Source organism: Oncorhynchus nerka, linkage group LG23 (assembly GCF_034236695.1).
Source record: "Oncorhynchus nerka isolate Pitt River linkage group LG23, Oner_Uvic_2.0, whole genome shotgun sequence".
In the NCBI taxonomy this organism is placed as follows: Eukaryota; Metazoa; Chordata; class Actinopteri; order Salmoniformes; family Salmonidae; genus Oncorhynchus; species Oncorhynchus nerka.
This window is the reverse complement of record NC_088418.1, coordinates 33,735,422-33,760,486: the sequence shown is the minus strand read 5'-3', so window position 1 is coordinate 33,760,486 and position 25,065 is coordinate 33,735,422. Positions and strand designations below refer to the sequence as shown.

Below are 25,065 nucleotides of genomic sequence, written 5' to 3'. Positions count from 1 at the left end.
TCATCAAACGTCCAGGTGGCTGTTCGCAGACGATTCCGCAGGTGAAGAAGCCGGATGTGGAGGTCCTGGGCTGGCGTGGTTGTAAGGCTGGTTGGACGTACTGTCAAATTCCCTAAAATGGAGGCGGCTTATGGTAGAAAAATTAACATTCAATTCTCTGGCAACATCTCTTGATGTATATTGCTGCAGTCAAAATGCCAAATGCACACTCCCTCAACTTTACATCTGTGGCATTGTGTTGTGTGACAAAGCACATTTTAGTGTCCCCAGCACAAGGTGCACCTGCGTAATGATCATGGGGTTTAATCAGCTCCTTAATATGCCACACCTGTCAGGTAGCTGGATTATCTTGGTAAATAAGAATTGCTCACTAACAGGGATGTAAACAAATGTGCACAAAAAAAAAAAATTCAGGTCATGAAACATGGGACCAACATTGTACATGTGTTTATATTTTTGTTCAGTGTAAATTAATATCTAATCTCATAGCAGTTGAAATAAAATAGAATACAAAACTCTGAGGTCCTATAAATAACTGGTGGCACTTGAGTAAAGATATTGATAGCTAAATGTTGCCATCTAGTGGTTCTGATTTAGTTGATTAACTACTGTACTATTTGAGGGTACTTGATAGCTAAATGTTGCCATCTAGTGGTTCTGATTTAGTTGATTAACTACTGTACTATTTGAGGGTACTAAAATCACAGTACACCCATTTGATAATATAAATTATCACAATGACTCCATGTGCAACCCAACAAAACATGGCTTTTAGCTCACCACTTCATCCTTTATTGTTAAATTAAAAAAGCATTATCGATCGTTCTGTTGGAGGATCAACAGAGCCAAGAAATAGAGAGCCAGGTAGGCCAGATTTAGCGGCTGTAAATCAGAGATCAGACTCATGTGGCCCGGGTGGTTGTGGTGGCGGCTGTGGCAATGGTGCTGGCTCCACTCATGGCCATCTTCTTCAGCGTTCTGTTCAACTGCATGGCGAATAACACAAGTACAAACTGACTAAACATTTATTTTACATTTTTACTGGAATAAACCAAATTCAATAGCAGATAGGAGCCTTTAACGTTCCTATTCTGTGACCTAAAAATATATAATTAAATACAGAAGCAAACGTCTGCAATGTAACAGAAATACTATGATAAAGGTAAACAGACTGTTGCTACCTGGAAATTCTGCTGTAATGTAATTTGAAAATGTATAATTTCTCACCTCCTCAAACTTGTGGATCTGTCTGATGAAGAAGTCTCCATAGCGGCGGGCCACCTTGGTGTCTGCGATGTGGATCATGTCCTGCAGGCACATAAGACAATGAATACAGGTTACTTCACTACATTATGTCCAAAGAGTTAATTCCATATTGACGGAGTTAATACATTAAACAGAATCTAAAACGAGGTGAGTGGGCTCTGTGTAACGACATCTCACACACACACCTTGTCGATGTAGAAGTCGACCTCGGAGGCGGACTGGAATTCTCCGTCCAAGGCAGAGATGCCGCTGGTCCACACGAGGTTCTTCATCTTGTGTTTGAAGACCAGAAGCTGGATGCGAAACTCCTGCTCAGTCATGTCCAAGAACCCTGCCAGCTTGGCCACAGGCATGGTGGTGTAGAGCTTCAAGAAACTGTACAGCAGAGAAATGGAGCAGTGTGAGGTTAGATGGGGAAACCAAGGAACCATGTTAGAGAGCAATGCTAGAGAGCTGGGTCATGTTCAGTAGGGAGAAATATTTTTAAACGAAGTGAAACAGGGAGGTGCTGAACTTGACTGACTGTAGCAGCTCACCAGACTCTCAGAGATAACTCGTTACCTGCGGATGGTAGAGAGCTGGGCCTGTTGCTGCACCTCCTCTGCGAACACCTTGAGCTGCTGCTGGAAGGGCTCCTTGTGGTAGTTGGGGAGCACATTATCGTAGTTGGGCACCACCGGGGACAGGAACTTGGGACAGGCAAAGCTGAAGAGCTCCTCAAACACCTGCAGGTCTCTGAGGTCACAAAGTCATGTCAGTCAAGTCTCAAACACCAACTATGGCCCAATTCAAAATCGAACTGTAGACCCTTACACCCTGTGCACCTGTGGCAATCTGAGTGGATTTGACAGGTGTAAGTAAGCAATATGGTAATAGCTCCACCTCGCCCTCTGATAATCCAGGTGGAAGTTTCACTATATTGCTTAGACCAAACAAATCCTGTCTGTCAGATCTCCACATAGGTCTTGGGCCTATACATTCCTCTAGCCCCTAGAGTTCCCACAGTGTGGTAGTAAGTGTAGACTCTCTCTCACTCACCCCTTCTGCATGCGAAGCATCTTGTCTCCATACTTCTCCCTGAGCTGGGTGTGGATGCTTTCGTCGATGCGCATGGGGTACATGGTCAGGGCTATTGCCAACAGCCCGTGCATCTGCTCGTTCTGCTTGCTGATCTGGAGGAGCAGGAAGAAGCGACTCAACCAATTACCAGGGTCGTCTTCATTTTAAAAAGTTTTCCATTATGTGCACTAATGAACATCACCCAGTTCTGAGAGGGAGATGTTAATCATAATCAGTAATGTAGTTAGGCCCACTGACCAATATTCCCCTAAGAAAAATATATCACTGAGAACATTGTAAGTCTTGTGAGCAGAACCTTTAACATTGTGAGCATTCTGTGCAACTTCCTGTGTGCATTTACTTACACGGACGATGTACCCGCTTCCAGTTAATTTTAGACATTTGCCAAGTAAACTACTGAGGCTATATGAGCCTATTAGGCCTATCAGTGGCCTACTAACAAAAACAAGGGATCAAATGCATCCCATAACATTTTCATATGGCAATAGCTATTGATTTCAGCCTATAGTGGCCTATATGGTGTTCAATGTTGGCTTATTCTATTAGATGTAAAAACATTATGAAGGGTTTGACATAAACCTTTTTCTGTTTAGTTGTCTGAAAGCTCAAGTCACATGTCTAAAAATAGAAAATGGTGTGTTAACACCATGGGCCTAATACGTGACTGGAAATGGAATTTTATGATGCAAGAAAGTACTTTACAAAATAAAAACACCATTATTATTATCCTTACACAGAATCAGAATGTAGGCTATACCCTCTGCCTATTAGCTTATTTTCAAATTCAAGCGTGTCTCAAAATACCCCTTTAAGACAAAAACAAAGCTCTTGCCAAACTTACTTTTCAAAGAAAGTAATTGATGGAAGCAATCACTCGCCCATGGCTGAACAAAGAAATAGCTATAACATGGCAATAATTTGCTAACAATATCAACATCTGCGCGGGCTGGCATTTCTTCTATGCGGCAGTCCTGAAGATGCATGCGCACAAACATTGTCACTGACCATCTCATATTTATAGGTGGACCTCTGAAACATGTTCCTGGTCCTCTGGATGTAGAGTAGGATGTTGGCAAAGACACGGATGGCATCCTGGTACCTCCTCATCATCAGGTAGGCAAAGCCCACATAGTAGTAGGTGGTGATCTGGCACTCAGGCACACGAGAGTACATACTCTAAGAGAGATTAAATATAAAGTAGAGGGCAGTGAGTGGGTTAGAGCAAACAGGGAATCAATTGGAGAGAGAAATATGGAGTAGAAATATGGATAGAGGTGTCTCAACAGTTAAGGCCCACTCCTTAATTCGTAGGTCTGTCAATATCAGAGAGTGGGCATTTGGGGATAGATACGGAGACAGTACAGGTGCATCAAAGCTGGGACCCGAGACTGAAAAGCAGCTTCTATCTCCAGGGCATCAGACTGTTAAATAGTAACTACTAGCCGGCCTCAGACCAGTACCCTGCCCTGAACTTCAGTAACTTAGTAGCCGGCTACCACCCGGTACTCAACCCTGCACGCTAGAGACTGCTGCCCTATGTACATAGTCATAGTCGCTTAGTAATTAATAATGTTTACAGCTCGGGGATATGATCCAGAAACCTTTCGGTTACTGGCCCAACGCTCTAACCACTTGGCCAAATTTTTTAAATATGAAAAGCCGTTTAATTAAACTGTTGCCGGCCAAAATCACCAGGAGGGGAAAAAAACTGTTTAAGAATGCTTTTTATTAATTGATGAAATACCAGTTGATGGAAAACACATTTGACAGTCATGCTTATCAGTCTATAGATGAATTTGCATATTTATTTTTTGGGGGGAATTACATTGTTCTGTGTGTATCTTTGTTAGCTTTTTGATAAATAAGATGCATGATGACTATCAGACACGCACAGCATACAGAGCCTATTTTGACTTCTCAACGGGTAATTGAAGTGTGCCTCACACCACTTTACAATGTGAGCTGGAGGCCGTATGCGTTTAAAAAAAACTTACTTTATTTGAAACGTGAATGTCTTATTTCATATTATGAGGCATGTCTTACCTTGCTTCAAAGTAGCCTATAGGCAAAATCCGACTACGGAAATGTGGAGGCAAATATTTTATAGACTTAATCGGCAGCATGTGAGTTTCAAGTTTGGGGAAGATAACAATTTATCCTACCATTTCTACCGTTCTGCTTTCCAGTTATGATTTTTATATGCACGTTTTCATGGAACAGCACGTTTTCATGAATCATTTCAATAACATGTTCATTTCTCAAATCATTGCCAGGTGGTTAATCATAAAAATCTCAATTAGAATTACAAATATCTAAAAGTCAAGTCAACTATTTCAAGATTACCAGCCTCTGCCATATAGACACATTGATACACCGTGATCCATTGGTGCTAAATAAATGAGCGCATAGAACTCATAGCCTATAGGCCAATGCAGTAGTACACCTAGTAGTATAGCTCTTTCACAGAGTGGTGATTATCGAGGGGGAGCTTGTTGGAACGATTTTTTAAATAGTGTACTGTGAGGAACTAGAGTTTTAATATATCATTCGCAATAGATGTTTAAAAAACCCTTTCCTACATTTCCCTTCAATTGGCCAGGTACTTATGCGTGCTCAGAGAAACAAGCCATCTCATTGCTCATATGGAGCACACCAAACAAGACAACATTTAAAAAGTACTTGTACTTCTCTATTTGACCCCCAGCCATGCCATTTATGTCCTGTTATATTTGTTTTCATATCAACTTTCTTTCTTTGTCCAGAATCCAAAGGCACAATCCTAGTCTTATTAGCAACCCATCCTAGTTGTTGCATCTTTAGATTCCCCCTCTAAGATTTTAACTGAGATTTTCACCAGTCACATATGGAGCTGCTATCAGGTACACTGTTTAGAATGGCGTTTTCTCATGTGCGCTGTTTTAGAAAGGTGTTCATCCGCGAATTGTATTTTGACAAATGTTAGAACATGTTTTATTGGCTGTTTCATTACATGAGCTGCCTGTTCTGTTAAAATGCATTACCATATTCTAAATGTGATTTGTGTCATTCTGAGCACCGAGGGTGGACACCCTATGGGTGCATATGAGTCCGGAAAATTAAAACCTTCACGGTCACGTTATCCAGCGCCACATTTTCCAAACAGAAACCCTAGATATGTATATATCTGTATTCTAGTTAAGGCTCATCCTATATAATTACTGCTGTGCACACCTTTTCGATTCATATACTGTCCATAACACACACCATCATATACATATATTCCGAACCCTGACATTGCTCGTTCTAATATTCCTATATTCCTTTCCTATTGTTAGATATTACTGCACTGTTGGAGCTAGGAACGTAAGCATTTCACTACTCCCATTATAACATCTGTATAATATGTGTACCTGACTAATACATTTGCTTCGATTTGGAGATGCATCTTCAGCTGTACTGTACGAACATCGACAGTACTACTATACAGTGGCCAGTGTACCTTCTTGTTGAGCTCGATGTTCTCCAGGACTTTGATGGCCTGGTAGTAGTCCCCGAGCAGAGAATGTAGCCTCAGCAGCCCCACCAGGCTGAAGTACCCCAGCATCTTATATAGGGAATGACGGCCATACTCGCCAGCCACACTCTCTGGATCGCCTGCGACAAAACACAACCTGTTAGAGCTGTCGCACAGGAACCATGGACTGCATCAACCATTCAGTATTGATCACTGAGAAGAATGTGGTGTAAGAAAATGTCAAAATATTTTGCTACAAATTCTATATCGTTATGTCATAATATATCACCACAAACAATATATTGTTACAACAATAAGCAACAATATATCAATGCATATACAATGCATCTACAGCTGTAACTTCTTTACCTCCACTGGTATAGACCTCCAGCTGGCGGTTGATGTTGCTCTTGTCCACCAGCGAGTGGAGCACGTTTAGAACGCTGTGGACATTCCAGATCTTGGGGTTGTTCCTCAGGAACTCAATCTCCTCCTCAGACTTCTTGGCTGTCTTGCAGCGATACTGGCTGAACGACTGGAACTGGTTGGGGAAGAAGAGTGAACTTGTTATTCAAATGCAGTCACAATTCCATGTGTCATAGCAGCTTCAAGACAGAGGGGTACCAAATGAATGCCATAGATTTAAAAAATTGCCAGAAAAGTACACTACTGTTCACAAGTTTGGGGTCACTTCGAAATGTCCTTGTTTTTGAAAGAAAAGCAAAAATGTTGGTCCATTAAAATAACATCAAATTGATCAGAAATACAGTGTAGAAATGTGTAATGTTGTAAGTGACTATTGTAGCTGGAAACAGCAGATTTTTTATGGAATATCTACATAGGTGTTTTCCGGAGTTCCAAATTGAGCAGCTGCTGAAAAATGAGCTCCTGTATATATTGAGATTTAAATGTTTTTTTAGAGTGAAATACATCGAAAAAATCAAGAGAAAACTGCAAGACTCAATAGAAGACAAAACAAGGAACAAACCAAAAAGACAGGCTTTTGAAGAAGTAACTATTTTTCATAAAATTGTACAGTTATCTTAGCTAGCTGAATTGCTAGCTGAATTGTTTACTTGTTGCTAGGGACTCTCCTGGAAGAAGCTAGCTAGCTTACAAAGAATAACAACAAAAAATATCTAGTTAACCTCTTCAGTCGACCCTCTACTTTTTTGAACATTTTGTTAAAAATCGTGCAACATTTCAGCGCCCTGCTACTCATGCCAGGAATATAGTACGTTCATATGGTTAGAATGTGTGGATAGGAAACCCTCGGACGTTTTTAAAACTGGTTAAATCACGACTGTGGCTATTACATAACGTGCGTTACATCGGAAAGCGCAGGAAAACCTGATCACAGAAAATGGAAATAAAATATCCTTGCGCCACTTCCAGCAATTGTTAACAGTGAGCCGAATTAGATAAGACCGAGCATTCAACTCCCACAGCATCCCCATGTTGTCGAGTATCTTGTGAATTTAATCATCTTTGATTCTTGGTTGAACCGAAAGAGGGGCACCGCTTACCTCCGGTCTCCGCCCAGATCATTCCGGAAGAGCTCTCTCCTGAAATTTTTTCCAAGACGACAGCTAATGATATTTACATCGCCTACGGATGATTTGTATCGCTTATTAACGTTTACTAATACCTAAAGTAGCATTACAAACGTATTTCGAAGTGTTTTGTGAAAGTTTATCGTCTACTTTTTGAATTTTAAAAATGACGTTACGTTGTGAAATCGCAGTTTTTTTGTTTATCACACAGTCTACATATAACGATATCTTGGCTTTATATGGCCCGATTTAATCGAAATAAAGACCCAATAGTGTTTATGGGACATCTAGGAGTGCCAACAAAGAAGATGGTGAAAGGTAATGACTGTTTTCTATTTTATTGTGCGGTTTGTGTAACGCCGAAATGCTAATTATTTTGTTTACGTCCCCTGCTGTGCTTTTCTGTTGTAGTGTATTGGTGCATGCTATCAGATAATAGCTTCTCATGCTGTCGCCGAAAAGCATTTTAAAAATCGGACTTGTTGCCTGGATTCACAACGAGTGTAGCTTTAATTTGATACCCTGCATGTGTATTTTAATGAACTTTTGAGTTTTAACTAATACTATTAGCATTTAGCGTAGCGCATTTGCATTTCCAGAGCTCTAGTTGGGACGCAAGCGTCCCAAGTAGAGGCAACAGGTTAACAGAAGAAAGGAAGACAAAATAAGGACAGAAGAAAAAGGAAAAGAAAAAGGACAACAAAGTGAAACCTCTAAAGAAACAAGAGACCATAATACAAGAAACAGCACTATAGAGAGATAGAACAACAACAACGCAGCCACTGCCAGCTAGCCTACTTCAGCAGTACTGTATCATTTGAATTATTTTAGTCAATAAGATTCCTGCTACGTAAGCTTAACTTTCTGAACATTCGAGACGTGTAGTCCATTTGTCATTCCAATCTCCTTTGCATTAGCGTAGCCTCTTCTGTAGCCTGTCAACTATGTGTCTGTCTAGACCATACACAGACCATACAAACGCTCCACACCGCGTGGCCACTCTAATCTGGTGGTCCCAGCGCGCACGACCCACGTGGAGTTCCAGGTCTCCGGTAGCCTCTGGAACTGCCGATCTGCGGCCAACAAGGCAGAGTTCATCTCAGCCTATGCCTCCCTCCAGTCCCTCGACTTCTTGGCACTGACGGAAACATGGATCACCACAGATAACACTGCTACTCCTTACTGCTCTCTCTTCGTCCGCCCACGTGTTCTCGCACACCCCGAGAGCTTCTGGTCAGCGGGGTGGTGGCACCGGGATCCTCATCTCTCCCAAGTGGTCATTCTCTCTTTCTCCCCTTACCCATCTGTCTATCGCCTCCTTTGAATTCCATGCTGTCACAGTTACCAGCCCTTTCAAGCTTAACATCCTTATCATTTATCGCCCTCCAGGTTCCTCGGAGAGTTCATCAATGAGCTTGATGCCTTGATAAGCTCCTTTCCTGAGGATGGCTCACCTCTCACAGTTCTGGGCGACTTTAACCTCCCCACGTCTACCTTTGACTCATTCCTCTCTGCCTCCTTCTTTCCACTCCTCTCCTCTTTTGACCTCACCCTCTCACCTTCCCCCTCTACTCACAAGGCAGGCAATACGCTCGACCTCATCTTTACTAGATGCTGTTCTTCCACTAACCTCACTGCAACTCCCCTCCAAGTCTCCGACCACTACCTTGTATCCTTTTCCCTCTTGCTCTCATCCAACACTTCCCACACTGCCCCTACTCGGATGGTATCGCGCCGTCCCAATCTTCGCTCTCTCCCCCCGCTACTCTCTCCTCTTCCATCCTATCATCTCTTCCCTCTGCTCAAACCTTCTCCAACCTATCTCCTGATTCTGCCTCCTCAACCCTCCTCTCCTCCCTTTCTGCATCCCTTGATTCTCTATGTCCCCTATCCTCCAGGCCGGCTCGGTCCTCCCCTCCTGCTCCGTGGCTCGACGACTCATTGCGAGCTCACAGAACAGGGCTCCGGGCAGCCGAGCGGAAATGGAGGAAAACTCGCCTCCCTGCGGACCTGGCATCCTTTCACTCCCTCCTCTCTACATTTTCCTCTTCTGTCTCTGCTGCTAAAGCCACTTTCTACCACTCTAAAGTCCAAGCATCTGCCTCTAACCCTAGGAAGCTCTTTGCCACCTTCTCCTCCCTCCTGAATCCTCCCCCCCCCCCTACTCCCTCTCTGCAGACGACTTCGTCAACCATTTTGAAAAGAAGGTCGACGACATCCGATCCTCGTTTGCTAAGTCAAACGACACCGCTGGTTCTGCTCACACTGCCCTACCCTGTGCTCTGACCTCTTTCTCCCCTCTCTCTCCAGATGAAATCTCGCGTCTTGTGACGGCCGGCCGCCCAACAACCTGCCCGCTTGACCCTATTCCCTCCTCTCTTCTCCAGACCATTTCCAGAGACCTTCTCCCTTACCTCACCTCGCTCATCAACTCATCCCTGACCGCTGGCTACGTCCCTTCTGTCTTCAAGAGAGCGAGAGTTGCACCCCTTCTGAAAAAACCTACACTCGATCCCTCCGATGTCAACAACTACAGACCAGTATCCCTTCTTTCTTTTCTCTCCAAAACTCTTGAACGTGCCGTCCTTGGCCAGCTCTCCCGCTATCTCTCTCAGAATGACCTTCTTGATCCAAATCAGTCAGGTTTCAAGACTAGTCATTCAACTGAGACTGCTCTTCTCTGTATCACGGAGGCCCTCCGCACTGCTAAAGCTAACTCTCTCTCCTCTGCTCTCATCCTTCTAGACCTATCGGCTGCCTTCGATACTGTGAACCATCAGATCCTCCTCTCCACCCTCTCCGAGTTGGGCATCTCCGGCGCGGCCCACGCTTGGATTGCGTCCTACCTGACAGGTCGCTCCTACCAGGTGGCGTGGCGAGAATCTGTCTCCTCACCACGCGCTCTCACCACTGGCGTCCCCAGGGCTCTGTTCTAGGCCCTCTCCTATTCTCGCTATACACCAAGTCACTTGGCTCTGTCATAACCTCACATGGTCTCTCCTATCATTGCTATGCAGACGACACACAATTAATCTTCTCCTTTCCCCCTTCTGATGACCAGGTGGCAAATCGCATCTCTGCATGTCTGGCAGACATATCAGTGTGGATGACGGATCACCACCTCAAGCTGAACCTCGGCAAGACGGAGCTGCTCTTCCTCCCGGGGAAGGACTGCCCGTTCCATGATCTCGCCATCAAGGTTGACAACTCCATTGTGTCCTCCTCCCAGAGCGCTAAGAACCTTGGCGTGATCCTGGACAACACCCTGTCGTTCTCAACTAACATCAAGGCGGTGGCCCGTTCTTGTAGGTTCATGCTCTACAACATCCGCAGAGTACGACCCTGCCTCACACACGAAGCAGCGCAGGTCCTAATCCAGGCACTTGTTATCTCCCGTCTGGATTACTGCAACTCGCTGTTGGCTGGGCTCCCTGCCTGTGCCATTAAACCCCTACAACTCATCCAGAACGCCGCAGCCCGTCTGGTGTTCAACCTTCCCAAGTTCTCTCACGTCACCCCGCTCCTCCGCTCTCTCCACTGGCTTCCAGTTGAAGCTCGCATCCGCTACAAGACCATGGTGCTTGTCTACGGAGCTGTGAGGGGAACGGCACCTCAGTACCTCCAGGCTCTGATCAGGCCCTACACCCAAACAAGGGCACTGCGTTCATCCACCTCTGGCCTGCTCGCCTCCCTACCACTGAGGAAGTACAGTTCCCGCGCAGCCCAGTCAAAACTGTTCGCTGCTCTGGCCCCCCAATGGTGGAACAAACTCCCTCACGACGCCAGGACAGCGGAGTCAATCACCACCTTCCGGAGACACCTGAAACCCCACCTCTTTCAGGAATACCTAGGATAGGATAAAGTAATCCTTCTCACCCCCCCCCTTAAAAGATTTAGATGCACTATTGTAAAGTGGCTGTTCCACTGGATGTCTTAAGGTGAACGCACCAATTTGTAAGTCGCTCTGGATAAGAGCGTCTGCTAAATGACTTAAATGTAAATGTAAGTGTACAGAGGCCCATTATCAGCAACCATCACTCTTGTGTCCACATTGTGTTAGCTAATCCAAATTCGATTTTAAAAGGCAAATTGATCATTAGAAAACCCTTTTCCAGTAATGTTAGCACAGCTGGAAACTTGTGCTGATTAAATAAGCAATAAAACTGGCCTTCTTTAGACTAGTTGAGAATCTGGAGCATCAGCAATTGTGGGTTCGATAACAGGCTCAAAATGTGTTGTGCGGGTACTGTTTTATGAAACTGCCAGTTGAGGACTTGCGATGCGTTTGTTTCTCAAACTAGACACTAATGTACTTGTCCTCTTGCTCAGTTGTGCACCGGGGCCTCCCACTCGTTCTATTCTGGTTAGAGCCAGTTTGCGCTGTTCTGTGAAGGGAGTAGCACACAGCATTGTACGAAATCCTCAGTTTCTTGGCAATTTCTCGCATGGAATAGCCTTCATTTCTCAGAACAAGAATAGACTGATGAGTTTCCGAAGAAAGTGCTTTGTTTCTGGCCATTTTGAGCCTGTAATCAAACCTACAAATGCTCCAGATACTCAACTAGTCTGAAGGCCTGTTTTATTGCTTCTATAATCAGAACAGTTTCCCAGCTGTGCTAACACAATTGCAAAAGAGTTTTCTAATGATCAAATTAGCCTTTTAAACTGATAAAATTGGAGTAGCTAACACAATGTGCCATTGGAACAGGCGTGATGGTTACTAATAACGGGACACTGTACACCTATGTAGATGTTCTGCCATTTCCAGCTACAGTAGTCATTTACAACATTAACATCTACACTGTATTTCCGATCAATTTGATGTTATTTTAATGGACAAAAAATAGCCTTTTCTCAAAAAAAGGACATTTCTAAGTGACCCTAAACTTTTGAACGGTAGTGTACATTTTGAAGCTGAAAAACTAATACACATGCAACATACCTGATAAATGAATTCATCAATAATGTCCCAGAGCCACTGGTTGGGTAGCTCCAAGGGGGCGGGTCCATCTGCATCTATATAGAACAATATATACCTTCTTATTGAGGCATTGAAAACGTCCAATGTAACACAGTGTATTATGAAAATATATTAAGACAACAAATATTTAGTACTCAAACTTACTTAGAATGTAGTTGAAGAGGTTGCAGTAATTGTAGTAAGACTCAAATCTCTGGTCGAGAGTGGGTCCTCCCTAATGGTCAAAGAACACAAAAGCATTATTTAAGTAAAGTCTTTCAAGTAGTGACATTATTATAGTTCTGTGCACTGTAAATCCATTGGATTAAATCCATTGGATTAAATCCATCCAGGACAGGAGATGTAAGATTTATATTTTAAAGCTGATAGGGGTTAAACAATGGTTCTGTGGCAGGATAGATACTCACACTGACTTTGGCATAGATGTGTCTGTAGTACAACTCCTTATACAGGATCAGGAACACAGCATCTGAATGGGCCAACAGCAAAAGTGAGCAAGCGCAACAAGATAGACTGGCACAACATTCTTTGCCTTCTTCACTTGTTGGCATTTATTGTAATGAATCTTGGCCTGGAGGCAGCTCTGCAGTGGTCAACAGCTGGCACAAAGTCATAAAATCTGATTTTAACCCTAACCACACTTTAAACCCTAATGCATAACCCTAAATTAAAACCAAATAACACATTTTTACAATACAGACCATTTTGAGTGCAGCTGGCCCATTGAGCAGAAATGGCTTTTTCCGCTTCCAAGGCAAGACTCATGACAAACATTAACCTATGCATTCTTCCCACTTCATTGTCAATGGAAAACAGCAACAACATGAATACTCTACAGAGGCGGCAATCTAGTTTGTGAACCACAGTCTCCACTTTAAAAGCAAACAGCTCTAAAGAAAGCAGAGAACACCCTAATGGACACTAGACATCCTGTTTAAAGTTTAAACTCCTACCATCAGGTCCATATTTCTCTGTCCACCGTTGCCAAAACAACAAATAAAGACATTCACTCATGCTGCTATAGCATTTTTTTTTTTTTAAAGATGCATGTTACTATTGCACGCCACACTACTATAACTTGACATTTTGTTCATTCCAGCAACTTTGTCCAATAAATCAAATCAAAATCAAATCAAATTTTATTTGTCACATACACATGGTTAGCAGATGTTAATGCGAGTGTAGCGAAATGCTTGTGCTTCTAGTTCCGACAATGCAGTGATAACCAACAAGTAATCTAACTAACAATTCCAAAACTACTGTCTTATACACAGTGTAAGGGGATAAGGAATATGTACATAAGGATATATGAATGAGTGATGGTACAGAGCAGCATACAGTAGATGGTATCGAGTACAGTATATACATATGAGATGAGTATGTAGACAAAGTAAACAAAGTGGCATAGTTAAAGTGGCTAGTGACATAAGAATGCAGTCGATGATCTAGAGTACAGTATATACATATGCATATGAGATGAATAATGTAGGGTAAGTAACATTATATAAGGTAGCATTGTTTAAAGTGGCTAGTGATATATTTACATCATTTCCCATTATTAAAGTGGCTGGAGTTGGGTCAGTGTCAATGACAGTGTGTTGGCAGCAGCCACTCAATGTTAGTGGTGGCTGTTTAACAGTCTGATGGCCTTGAGATAGAAGCTGTTTTTCAGTCTCTCGGTCCCAGCTTTGATGCACCTGTACTGACCTCGCCTTCTGGATGATAGCGGGGTGAACAGGCAGTGGTTCGGGTGGTTGATGTCCTTGATGATCTTTATGGCCTTCCTGTAACATCGGGTGGTGTAGGTGTCCTGGAGGGCAGGTAGTTTGCCCCGGTGATGCGTTGTGCAGACCTCACTACCCTCTGGAGAGCCTTACGGTTGAGGGCGGAGCAGTTGCCGTACCAGGCGGTGATACAGCCCGCCAGGATGCTCTCGATTGTGCATCTGTAGAAGTTTGTGAGTGCTTTTGGTGACAAGCCGAATTTCTTCAGCCTCCTGAGGTTGAAGAGGCGCTGCTGCGCCTTCTTCACGACGCTGTCAGTGTGAGTGGACCAATTCAGTTTGTCTGTGATGTGTATGCCGAGGAACTTAAAACTTGCTACCCTCTCCACTACTGATCCATCGATGTGGATAGGGGGTGTTCCCTCTGCTGTTTCCTGAAGTCCACAATCATCTCCTTAGTTTTGTTGACGTTGAGTGTGAGGTTATTTTCCTGACACCACACTCCGAGGGCCCTCACCTCCTCCCTGTAGGCCGTCTCGTCGTTGTTGGTAATCAAGCCTACCACTGTTGTGTCGTCCGCAAACTTGATGATTGAGTTGGAGGCGTGCATGGCCACGCAGTCGTGGGTGAACAGGGAGTACAGGAGAGGGCTCAGAACGCACCCTTGTGGGGCCCCGTGTTGAGGATCAGCGGGAGGAGATGTTACCTACCCTCACCACCTGGGGGCGGCCCGTCAGGAAGTCCAGAACCCAGTTGCACAGGGCGGGGCCGAGACCCAGGGTCTCGAGCTTGATGACGAGCTTGGAGGGTACTATGGTGTTGAATGCCGAGCTGTAGTCGATGAACAGCATTCTCACATAGGTATTCCTCTTGTCCAGGTGGGTTAGGGCAGTGTGCAGTGTGGTTGAGATTGCATCGTCTGTGGACCTATTTGGGCGGTAAGCAAATTGGAGTGGGTCTAGGGTATCAGGTAGGGTGGAGGTGATATGGTCCTTGACTAGTCTCTCAAAGCACTTCATGATGACGGAAGTGAGTGCTACGGGGCGGTAGTCGTTTAGCTCAGTTACCTTAGCTTTCTTGGGAACAGGAACAATGGTGGCCCTCTTGAAGCATGTGGGAACAGCAGACTGGTATAGGGATTGATTGAATATGTCCGTAAACACACCGGCCAGCTGGTCTGCGCATGCTCTGAGGGCGCGGCTGGGGATGCCGTCTGGGCCTGCAGCCTTGCGAGGGTTAACACGTTTAAATGTCTTACTCACCTCGGCTGCAGTGAAGGAGAGACCGCATGTTTTCGTTGCAGGCCGTGTCAGTGGCAATGTATTGTCCTCAAAGCGGGCAAAAAGTTATTTAGTCTGCCTGGGAGCAAGACATCCTGGTCCGTGACTGGGCTGGGTTTCTTCTTGTAGTCCGTGATTGACTGTAGACCCTGCCACATGCCTCTTGTGTCTGAGCCATTGAATTGAGATTCCACTTTGTCTCTGTACTGACGCTTAGCTTGTTTAATAGCCTTGCGGAGGGAATAGCTGCATTGTTTATATTCGGACATATTACCAGACACCTTGCCCTGATTAAAAGCAGTGGTTCGCGCTTTCAGTTTCACGCGAATGCTGCCATCAATCCACGGTTTCTGGTTTGGGAATGTTTTTATCGTTGCTATGGGAACGACATCTTCGACGCACGTTCTAATGAACTCGCACACCGAATCAGCGTATTCGTCAATATTTCCATCTGACGCAATACGAAACATGCCCCAGTCCACGTGATGGAAGCAGTCTTGGAGTGTGGAGTCAGCTTGGTCTGACCAGCGTTGGACAGACCTCAGCGTGGGAGCCTCTTGTTTTAGTTTCTGCCTGTAGGCAGGGATCAGCAAAATGGAGTCGTGGTCAGCTTTTCCGAAAGGGGGGCGGGGCAGGGCCTTATATGCGTCGCGGAAGTTAGAGTAACAAATAAATGTGTGGTCCACGTTATTTTGTGTCACACTTCTTGTATGATGTCTTTTTGGATATGATTCTGCTGCAAAACCAATTAACCCCGGAGAGATAATAATGTCTTCTACTTAGTACTACTAACTACCACCACTCGTGTCCACGATCATCTGAACGGGCTTGTGCCCAAACTGGAAGGAGAAACAGCAGTAGACTGGCGCACTCACCGTTTCCAACGAGGGAAGCGATGGCCTCAGCCTCTGGCCAGGGAGATGTTTTGAAGAAGCGGTCAGTCAGCTTGTTCCAGCTGAGGAGAGAGGGAAAAATGTGTAAAATTACAACTTTAAACTTAAGCGTTTCAAAATGACAGACCCCAATTAGTTGACTGAGAACTTTTTTGGGCCGAGCAATAGCATATATACACACAACACACGAGATGGCCGCAGGGTGGGCACAGCACAAGGGGAGTGTGGCTAAAAATAAACATCTCTCTCAGAATGCACTCTCCTGGAAGTTGGAAATCTGAGGTTTGTAGTTATTCCAAGTCTTTGCCTATCCAATATACAGTGAGAAATTTGGTCTGATTGTACTTCCTAAGGCTTCCAATAGATGTCAACAGTCTTTAGGACATTGTTTCAGGCTTCTACTGTGAAGGGGGAGAGAATGAGCGCTGTTTGAGTCAGGTGTCTGGAAGAAAAGCAATGAGCTCAGTCTCGCGCTCGCCCGTGAGAGTTAGCTGCGTTCCTTTTCCTTTCTAAAAGACAAAGGAATTGTCCAGTTGGAATATTATCGAAGATTTATGATAAAAACAGACTAAAGATTGATTCTATACATCGTTTGACATAGTTCCATTACAGTTCGTAGAAACGCCGTCTGAACTAAGTGCGTGCCCCTTGTGAATTTGGATTTGTGAACTAAACGCGAACAAAAAGGATGTATTTGGACAGAAATGGACTGTATCGAACAAAACAAACATTTGTGCAACTGGGATTCCTTGGAGTGCATTCTGATGAAGATCATCAAAGGTAAGTGAATAGTTATGCTATTTCTGACTTCTGTTGACTCCACAACATGGTGGGTATCTGTATGGCTTGTTTTGGTCTCTGAGCGCTATACTCAGATTATTGCATGGTGTGCTTTTTCTGTAAAGCTTTTTTGAAATCTGACACAGCCGTTGCATTAATTAAGGAGAAATGTATCTATAAATCCATGCATTACACTTGTATTTTACCAATGTTAATTATGAGTATTTCTGTAAATTGACATGGCTCTCTGCAAAATCACCGGATGTTTTGGAAGCAAAACATAACTGAACATACCGCACCAATGTAAACTGAGATTTTGGGATATAAATATGAACTTTATCGAACAAAACATACATGTATTGTGTAACATGAAGTCCTAGGAGTGTCATCTGATGAAGATCAAAGGTTAGTGATTACGGAAGAGTGGCCAGAAAAAAGCCATTGCTTAACCTCTCTGAGCACGGAACCCGGTAGCGGGCTGAAATTCCACAACATACGGTGATCGCTACATTAATAGTCATATAAAACATTCATGAAAATACAAGTGTCTCACATGTATAGAAAGCCTAGAATCTTGCTAATCCAACTGCGTTGTCAGATTTAAAAAAGGATTTACTGCGACGTGATTATCCGAGGATAGAGCCCCATAAAAACCAACAATTTCAACCAGCACAGGCATAACAAAATCACATAAATAAATAATAAATAATTTACCTTTGACGATCTTCGTCCGTTTGCAAGCCCAATGCTCATTGTTACACAATGAATGATCTTTTGTTTGATAAAATCCGTTTTTATAGCCTAACACAAAACATTTTGTGAACCGCTTGTGTCGTGAATTCCGTCTCATTCCATTTTCGACGACACATTCCAGGTAAATAACCCACACAGAACGTGACTTTTCCAGTCATGTTTGGTTTCATTGCAATCAACTGGTTTGTTTGTAACACAACCAAACCTGATGGGCCATTTCGCGGGACGTATTGACTGAAAGAAACCGATTTGAAGACAACAAGTAATGACATCATTGTGCACCAATGATTTGCCCGCTGTTTTGTTGATTGACTGTATTTTAACCCAATGACCACTGATCGTCTTGAAATCTAGCTGGGTAGATAGCCAATGAGCTGAGCTAAACGGCAGTATGAAATGGTTGTGTGTTGGAAGACCAACCCATGTCGTAAACTCCAGCGTAAAGAGAGTCATTTGCTAGAGAGTTTTATTCCCGGAAGGAGCTACGCATTTTACGCACACGAGTTGTTTTGGTAAACGCGCAGATTCAGCTGTTTATATATCAATCATTATGGCGACTAAGTCAGGGAAAGCTAAATCTAAGTCTAGATATACAGATGTACACACAATTTTAGAAGAAATTGATCGGAAAAGTGAGACAGATTGTTGTAGGAGGATTAATTTAGCGATTCCCAAGTGGAGGAATATTTTTGGAACGGAGAGGACACCGTTTTAGCCACTGTGTATAATCTGTAACGTGCCTGCAAAAGAGGAACAATGTCACTGTTTTGGACTGGTAAGTTCTTCTCATGCTAATGCCCTTGTTTGAAACATTTTAGTAGCAATATATAAACCTGTAATGTCATGAAATGTGCCGCCCCACCCCACCCCCAAATGAAATAGCCTATTTGAGGCTGTTGAGGGGAGGGCAGACCCACAACAATTGCCAAAGTGAAATGGAGACAGTAGATACAGCTGGTCTGTTGTAATATAATAGAGACAGTAGATCTAGCTGAAATGTCATAATATAAAAGAGACAGTAGATGTAGTAGGTTTAAAATAATATTTTATTTATTTTCCCTGTACTCTATATATACACACCGTAATTTCTGGACTATTAAGCACACCTGAATATAAGCCGCACGCACTGAATTAAAAAAAATATATGTATTTTGTACATAAATAAGCCGCACATGTCTATAAGCCGCAGGTGTTTACCGGTACATTGAAACAAATTAACTTTACACAGCCTTTAAACGAAACACCGGCTTGTAACAAAAATAAATAGGCTTTTAAACTAAACACGGCTTGTTACAAAAATAAATAGGCTTTTAACCTCGTGACTAAAAGGCAGTATTTTCATTTTTGGAAAAATAACGTTCCCGTAGGAAACGTGATATTTTGTCAGGACAAGATGCTAGAATATGCATATAATTGACAGCTTAGGATAGAAAATACTAAAGTTTCCAAAACTGTAAAAATATTGTCTGTGAGTATAACAGAACTGATATTGCAGGCGAAAGCCTGAGAAAAATCCAATCCGGAAGTGCTCAATGTTTTGAAAGCACTGCGTTCCAATGCGTCCCTATTGAGCAGTGAATGGGCTATCAACCAGATTACTTTTTCTCTGTATTCCCCAAGGTGTCTACAGCATTGTGACGTAGTTTGTTGAAGAACACCCGTAAGGGGGCTACATTGCGCAAGTGGTCACCTGATGCTCTCAGAGTGATTCTCACTTTGTATGCCATTCATACATTAGACCTTCCGTCATCCATCCTTTGACAGATGATTCGGCTTTCCTGTTGACAGTCCGAGTGAAAGGCAGGTCAAACATCAGAGGAACCTCATCCATATTTATGATATTGTGGAATGCTCCGCTATCTTTGCATCGGTGAATTTCCGGAAGTTTGAAACTTTTTCCTCGTAGTCGGGAGGGAGCTGCTGACACAGACTCGTCCGTAACCCTGATGGACAGGCCTTTACCTATCATAAATCTGAGACACCACGATGGTCCACCTCTAAAATCCTCAAACTTCATTGCGGTGGCAATTGTTTTGGCTTTCAGTCAGATCTGCACAGTTGAAACACCTCATCTGCTCTCTGTGTGTTGACCCAGTCTTCAAGCTCATTTTCTAGTTCGGGCCATCTGCTTTTCTTCCCTCTGAAAGCTTTTGTTGTCTTTTTGCACTGAGTCAGTTCCTCACGCTGCTGTTTCCAACAGCCAGATCGCTCGCCTTCAACTTGAAAGCTGCACCATATGCATTTCTCCGTGTCTGCCATGATGAGGGTGACAAAATGACTACCGTATAATCAAGAATGATGGGAAGTTTGAGCGCGCTCGATTTACGTCACATTATGTGACAGTGCTCAGTTTTTTGGCGGCATGAATCTTGTGAAAGCGGGGAAAATCCACAAATTAGCCACGTCATTGTATAAGCCGCGAGGTTCAAAGCGTGGGAAAAAAGTAGTGGCTTATAGTCCGGAAATTACGGTATATCTATTTATTATACCTCAGCAGCACAATATTGTTTAGAGCTTTGGCAAAGTGGGTGATGTTATTATCCTTCCTGTTTGGCCCTGTCCGGGGGTCTCATCGGATGGGGCCACAGTGTCTCCTGACCCCTGTCTCAGCCTCCAGTATTTATGCTGCAGTAGTTTATGTGTCGGGGGGCTAGGGTCAGTTTGTTAATGAATTTATTTGCAAATTATGATGGAAAATAAGTATTTGGTCAATAACAAAAGTTTCTCAATACTTTGTTATATACCTTTTGTTGGCAATGGCAGAGGTCAAATGTTTTCTGTAAGTCTTCACAAGGTTTTCACACACTGTTGCTGGTATTTTGGCCGATTCCTCCATGCAGATCTCCTCTAGAGCAGTGATGTTTTGGGGCTGTTGCTGAGCAACACGGACTTTCAACTCCCTCCAAAGATTTTCTATGGGGTTGAGTTCTGGAGACTGGCTAGGCCACTCCAGGACCATGAAATGCTTCTTACGAAGCGGAGGACAGAGGAGCCTCTTAAAGAAGAAGTTACAGGTCTGTGAGAGCCAGAAATCTTGCTTGTTTGTAGGCTTTTGTTTGAAATGAGAATTGCATTGAATTGCCTCTAAATGTACATTTAAAAGTATCCCATACAATAAGAGAATCTGTGGTACCCATGATGTGTAGAAAGTGAATTCTGAATTATTTTGTCTTAGTTAAGAACAAATTGTCAACCAGCAGGCTGTGATTAATTTTAAAATATCCCCGTCCAAGTGGAAATTCTTTAAGAGTTACATGGAGGCCAATTAGATGGTGGGCCGATCATATTCAATCCCATCATACTTTAACTTGATGGGATGCAAGAATGAGACCTGGAAGTAATCGCGACGGCTAGCTTGATTAAGCCTCCTCCATGTATATGTTACTAGGTCAGGGTTTTTCAGGCTCCATATACCCACTAGTTCTAAAGTATTTATGATATTCATAATCTCCTTAAGTGCTTGAGGTGGATGGTTTGTAGTGTGATTTCCTTTACGATCCATTGCGGCACTTAAAACCGTATTATAATCTCCCATCATAATAACAGATTAATTTGCTGCTTGTGAGCCCAATAGATTAATTAGATACATTTTCAAAGCAGTGTGGATCATTATTATTTGCCCCGATAGATTAATTAGCCAGATCTGTTTTTTATCCAATAGCATATTTTAAAGGATCCATTTTTTTGATATTTTTTTTATTTTTAAATCACCCCTTTTGAGTTTCTTTGGCCCATGAGAAAAAATATATATATTTCCTGTAAACAATAGATATTATATTACTTTAGCCAGGTAAAAAATATATATTTTTTATGATATGCTAAGCAATTACAATTTTAACTGGTTACACGCTTATTTCCCCGCTTACAATAATGATACCACAACCAATGTTGGTAAACTTAACATTAAAAAGCCCCATGATGATTAAGTGTCCATATTGCTGTACTATAATATTTGCACTGTTAAGCATACTGTAGCTGCAACTGTGTAAACCTCGGATTGTCCTAATCTTCCACCCACTAAAACCTCCCCCCATATATACAGTGCATTCGTGGAGTATTCAGACCCGTTGACTTTTTCCACATTTTGTTAGCCTTATTCTAAAATGGATGTAAAACATTTAAAAAAAACATAACGACAAAGCTTTTTAGAAATGTAAGCAAATAAATAACAGAAATACCTTTTTACATAAGTATTCAGGCCCTTTGCTATGACTCAAAATTGAGCTCAGGTGCATCCTGTTTCCATTGATCATCTTTGAGATGTTTCTACAACTTGATTGGAGTCCAATCAAGTGGTAAATTCAATTGATTGGACATGACTTGGAAAGGCACACACCTCTCTATATAAAGGCCCTACAGTTGACAGTGCATGTCAGAGCAAAAACCAAGCCATGAGGTCGAAGGAATTGTCTGTAGATCTCTAAGACAGGATTGTGTCGAGGCACAGATCTGGGGAAGGGTACCAAAACTTCTCTGCAGCATTTAAGGTTCCAAAGACAACTGTTTCAATCATTCTTAAATGGAAGATCAAGTTGTAGAAACATCTGAAGGATAATCAATAGAAGCAGGATGCACCTGAGCTCAATTTCAAGTCTCATAGCAAAGGGCCTGAATACTTATGTAAATAAGGTATGTTAAATTCACTAATGTTTCTAAAAACTGTTTTTGCTTTGTAAATATGGAGTATTGTGTGTAGAATAAGGCAATTTTTACGTAACAATGATAAGTTAAGGGCTCTGAAATTTCAGAATGCACTCTATCACTAGTACATTTACCGTTAATTCCAATATCAAATCTCCAATGTTTGTTTGGTTACGGTCATTTCTGTTAATGCATTCAACATATTATTCCAGTCTTTTACCGTTCTCATTGTCGGAGTGGACACTGTTTGCTGAGTCCACAACCTATGCTACCATTGAGAAACAAGTTTTGGTTTATTTCCTTCCATTTACAACTTGTCAATTTAGTCATTGTCTTTTGTTTGGAGTTCTCCTGTCAATGTTGAGTAAGGATGCGCACCCGATTATGCAAAGTAGGCCTGCACGCCAATGTAGGCATAGAAATGTGCCCATTTGGGGAACTGATAGCATTTCTGACTGGCTTAACACCACCACCAATGAGCTGTGGAGCTTCTCAAAGTAATGTTTTCACCTTAAACAGCAAGCCAACAAAGTATGTTTTATATCCATTGAGAATGACAATAGTTCCTCAATGTATTTTAAAAATCTCCCTTTCGTTAACCACTCGGCATGAAAGGGAAAAATGTAACACCTACCTGATTACTTCTTATCCCTTGCACAAATAACCAACAGCTGTGTCTGTCCCAAGCTCATTGGTGTGGAATGAGAACTGAAGGCCCACAATATGTTATACAATGTTGCAAGTTTGCTAGCGCGAGCTTCGACCGGATTCAAGTTAGTTGATATGTTTCAAGTTTGTTGCAGACAGACCATTTGTAGCCATAGTGATTTTTTTATAAGAAATTTATTTTTTAATCAGGATATTTTCTACCTGCAGGCTGCAATGCTTGTATTCGCATAAGAAGTTACTTTTTAGGATTGTATCATATTCATTTAAACCTGGATGGAATTTTGATTACGGTAAGGTTTCTTTCTTCTGGTTATCCTTATCTCTGGCTCCCTCGAGTCATCTGTGTCTTATTTCAACATAAGTGCCCTTAAAAGCATCAGAATGCATATATAGTTGATTTTATTAAAACAGAATGTGTCTATTTGGAAAATACAACATTTAGACCCATCAGATTTATTTTATCAAGGGACAGCACTGTATTAATGTTACGATAACTACAGAAAAGACAGTACCTGTTCTCATAGACATCTTGGATTTCGTAGATCTTCTGCTCAATACTCTCGCTCGACACACGGTTGGCCTGCAGTTCGTACACCTTCTGGTCGATGAGGTCTGAGATGGTCTTGTGGAAGTACTGCAGGAAGTTCTTGATCACCTCTGGGATGACGTGGTAGGTCTGCTGCTCGTACTGGCGCTCGTAGGCCAGGTCAGCTTTAGGGTCACCTGCAAGAAGATTGAGGAATGGTGAGGTTAAGGAATAGTGTTGCACTGAAACGATAATGGTGGGATATGTGCAATAAGTTTCTACCATAGAATCATTGATGTGATTATTTTTTTGGTGTCTACTTAGTGGTATAATTAACTGATGGAGCGAGGCGTATGTAGTGACTACACACCAAACACATGCCTGACATTTGAGTAGTTTATGCACTCATATCTAGACAAAACTACACTCACCAGTATGGAGATAATCATCATTTGTGTAGGAATAAGGGTCATACTGTGGAGAGATGGAAAAGTATGTCAATTAAAATCAACATGACATATGTTGAGACTTTCCTCTTTAACTAACAAAAGCAGTCAAAAGTCCAAATCCTAGTTGGTGAAACCAGGGTAATTAAAATGTCAACATATTTAGCTAGTTAAATAACTAATTACGGCCCAACGTTTCGGGTATTTTTCTTCTGAAAGCTATTCAATGAGATAACAGCAAATATTTGTATCTGGTATATTTTTTTTAATCACTCAGAAGCAAGACAGACATTACTCCCCCATGAGTTAACGTTAGCTACGCGTTGCGTAGGCAAGGTACAATAGGTGGTTTTCGCCAACTGGATGACTGGCTAACTAGCTAATTCATAACAAACACTAGTAAGCACATGAAAAGCAACAATTGTTTGTGAGTATGTGAAAAAAATATAATCAAATCAACCGCCTAGCTAACTTTGGTAGCTATGCCGCTAATGTTAGCAACTATAGTTAGCTAGTTAATGTGGCGTCCTCTACTTCGTAATGAGCCGGTGAGGATAGCCAACATTAGGTTACCGCGCTATAACCTAAAATAAACTGTAGAACATAAAATGGGTATGTACTTCTTCGGTTTCTTCGGTTTGGTACGACATGTTAGGATATTTCCAATCTCGTACAAAAGTGTGTGCTTAACAAAGCCACGCAGCTAGCGGGGAAAGGAACCGGAAATGGATTTGCAACTAGAACAAATAGTAGACTGCAGCATGCTGGGATTGTGGCGGAATGAAATTAGGATCAGATGAGCTACTGGCGTGGAATCGATTGACCGTATTTAAGTGATAATGCCGGAGAAGCCAGTGTTTTTTGGTGGATATATTGGCACGGGGGTTGTTATGCCCGAAAATAAGTTAAAATCAAATTGTATTGGTCACATACACATGGTTAGCATATGTTATTGCGAGTGTAGCGAAATGCTTGTGCTTC

General features: G+C 42.6%; 1 protein-coding gene across 2 annotated transcripts; it reads right to left on the bottom strand.

The window, feature by feature from the left end:
* Window positions 1-748: 748 nt before the first annotated feature.
* On the bottom strand, window positions 749-24,813 carry LOC115106750 (eukaryotic translation initiation factor 3 subunit L-like). 2 transcript variants are annotated; one of them, XM_029629780.2, is made up of 15 exons: window positions 24,705-24,813; window positions 24,070-24,112; window positions 23,625-23,835; window positions 16,252-16,331; window positions 12,781-12,842; window positions 12,518-12,587; window positions 12,335-12,408; window positions 6,209-6,380; window positions 5,825-5,979; window positions 3,352-3,522; window positions 2,305-2,438; window positions 1,828-2,001; window positions 1,452-1,641; window positions 1,228-1,308; window positions 749-986 (listed from the first exon to the last, which is right to left on the bottom strand). In XM_029629780.2, exons 1-15 carry the CDS (start codon window positions 24,732-24,734, stop codon window positions 903-905), a joined length of 1,731 nt encoding a protein of 576 aa, XP_029485640.1. In that variant the 5' UTR covers window positions 24,735-24,813; the 3' UTR covers window positions 749-902. The 2 variants fall into 2 exon arrangements, with proteins under 2 accessions (XP_029485640.1, XP_064864129.1); XM_065008057.1 differs by having other exon boundaries at window positions 12,787-12,842.
* Between the last annotated feature and the right edge of the window lie 252 nt (window positions 24,814-25,065).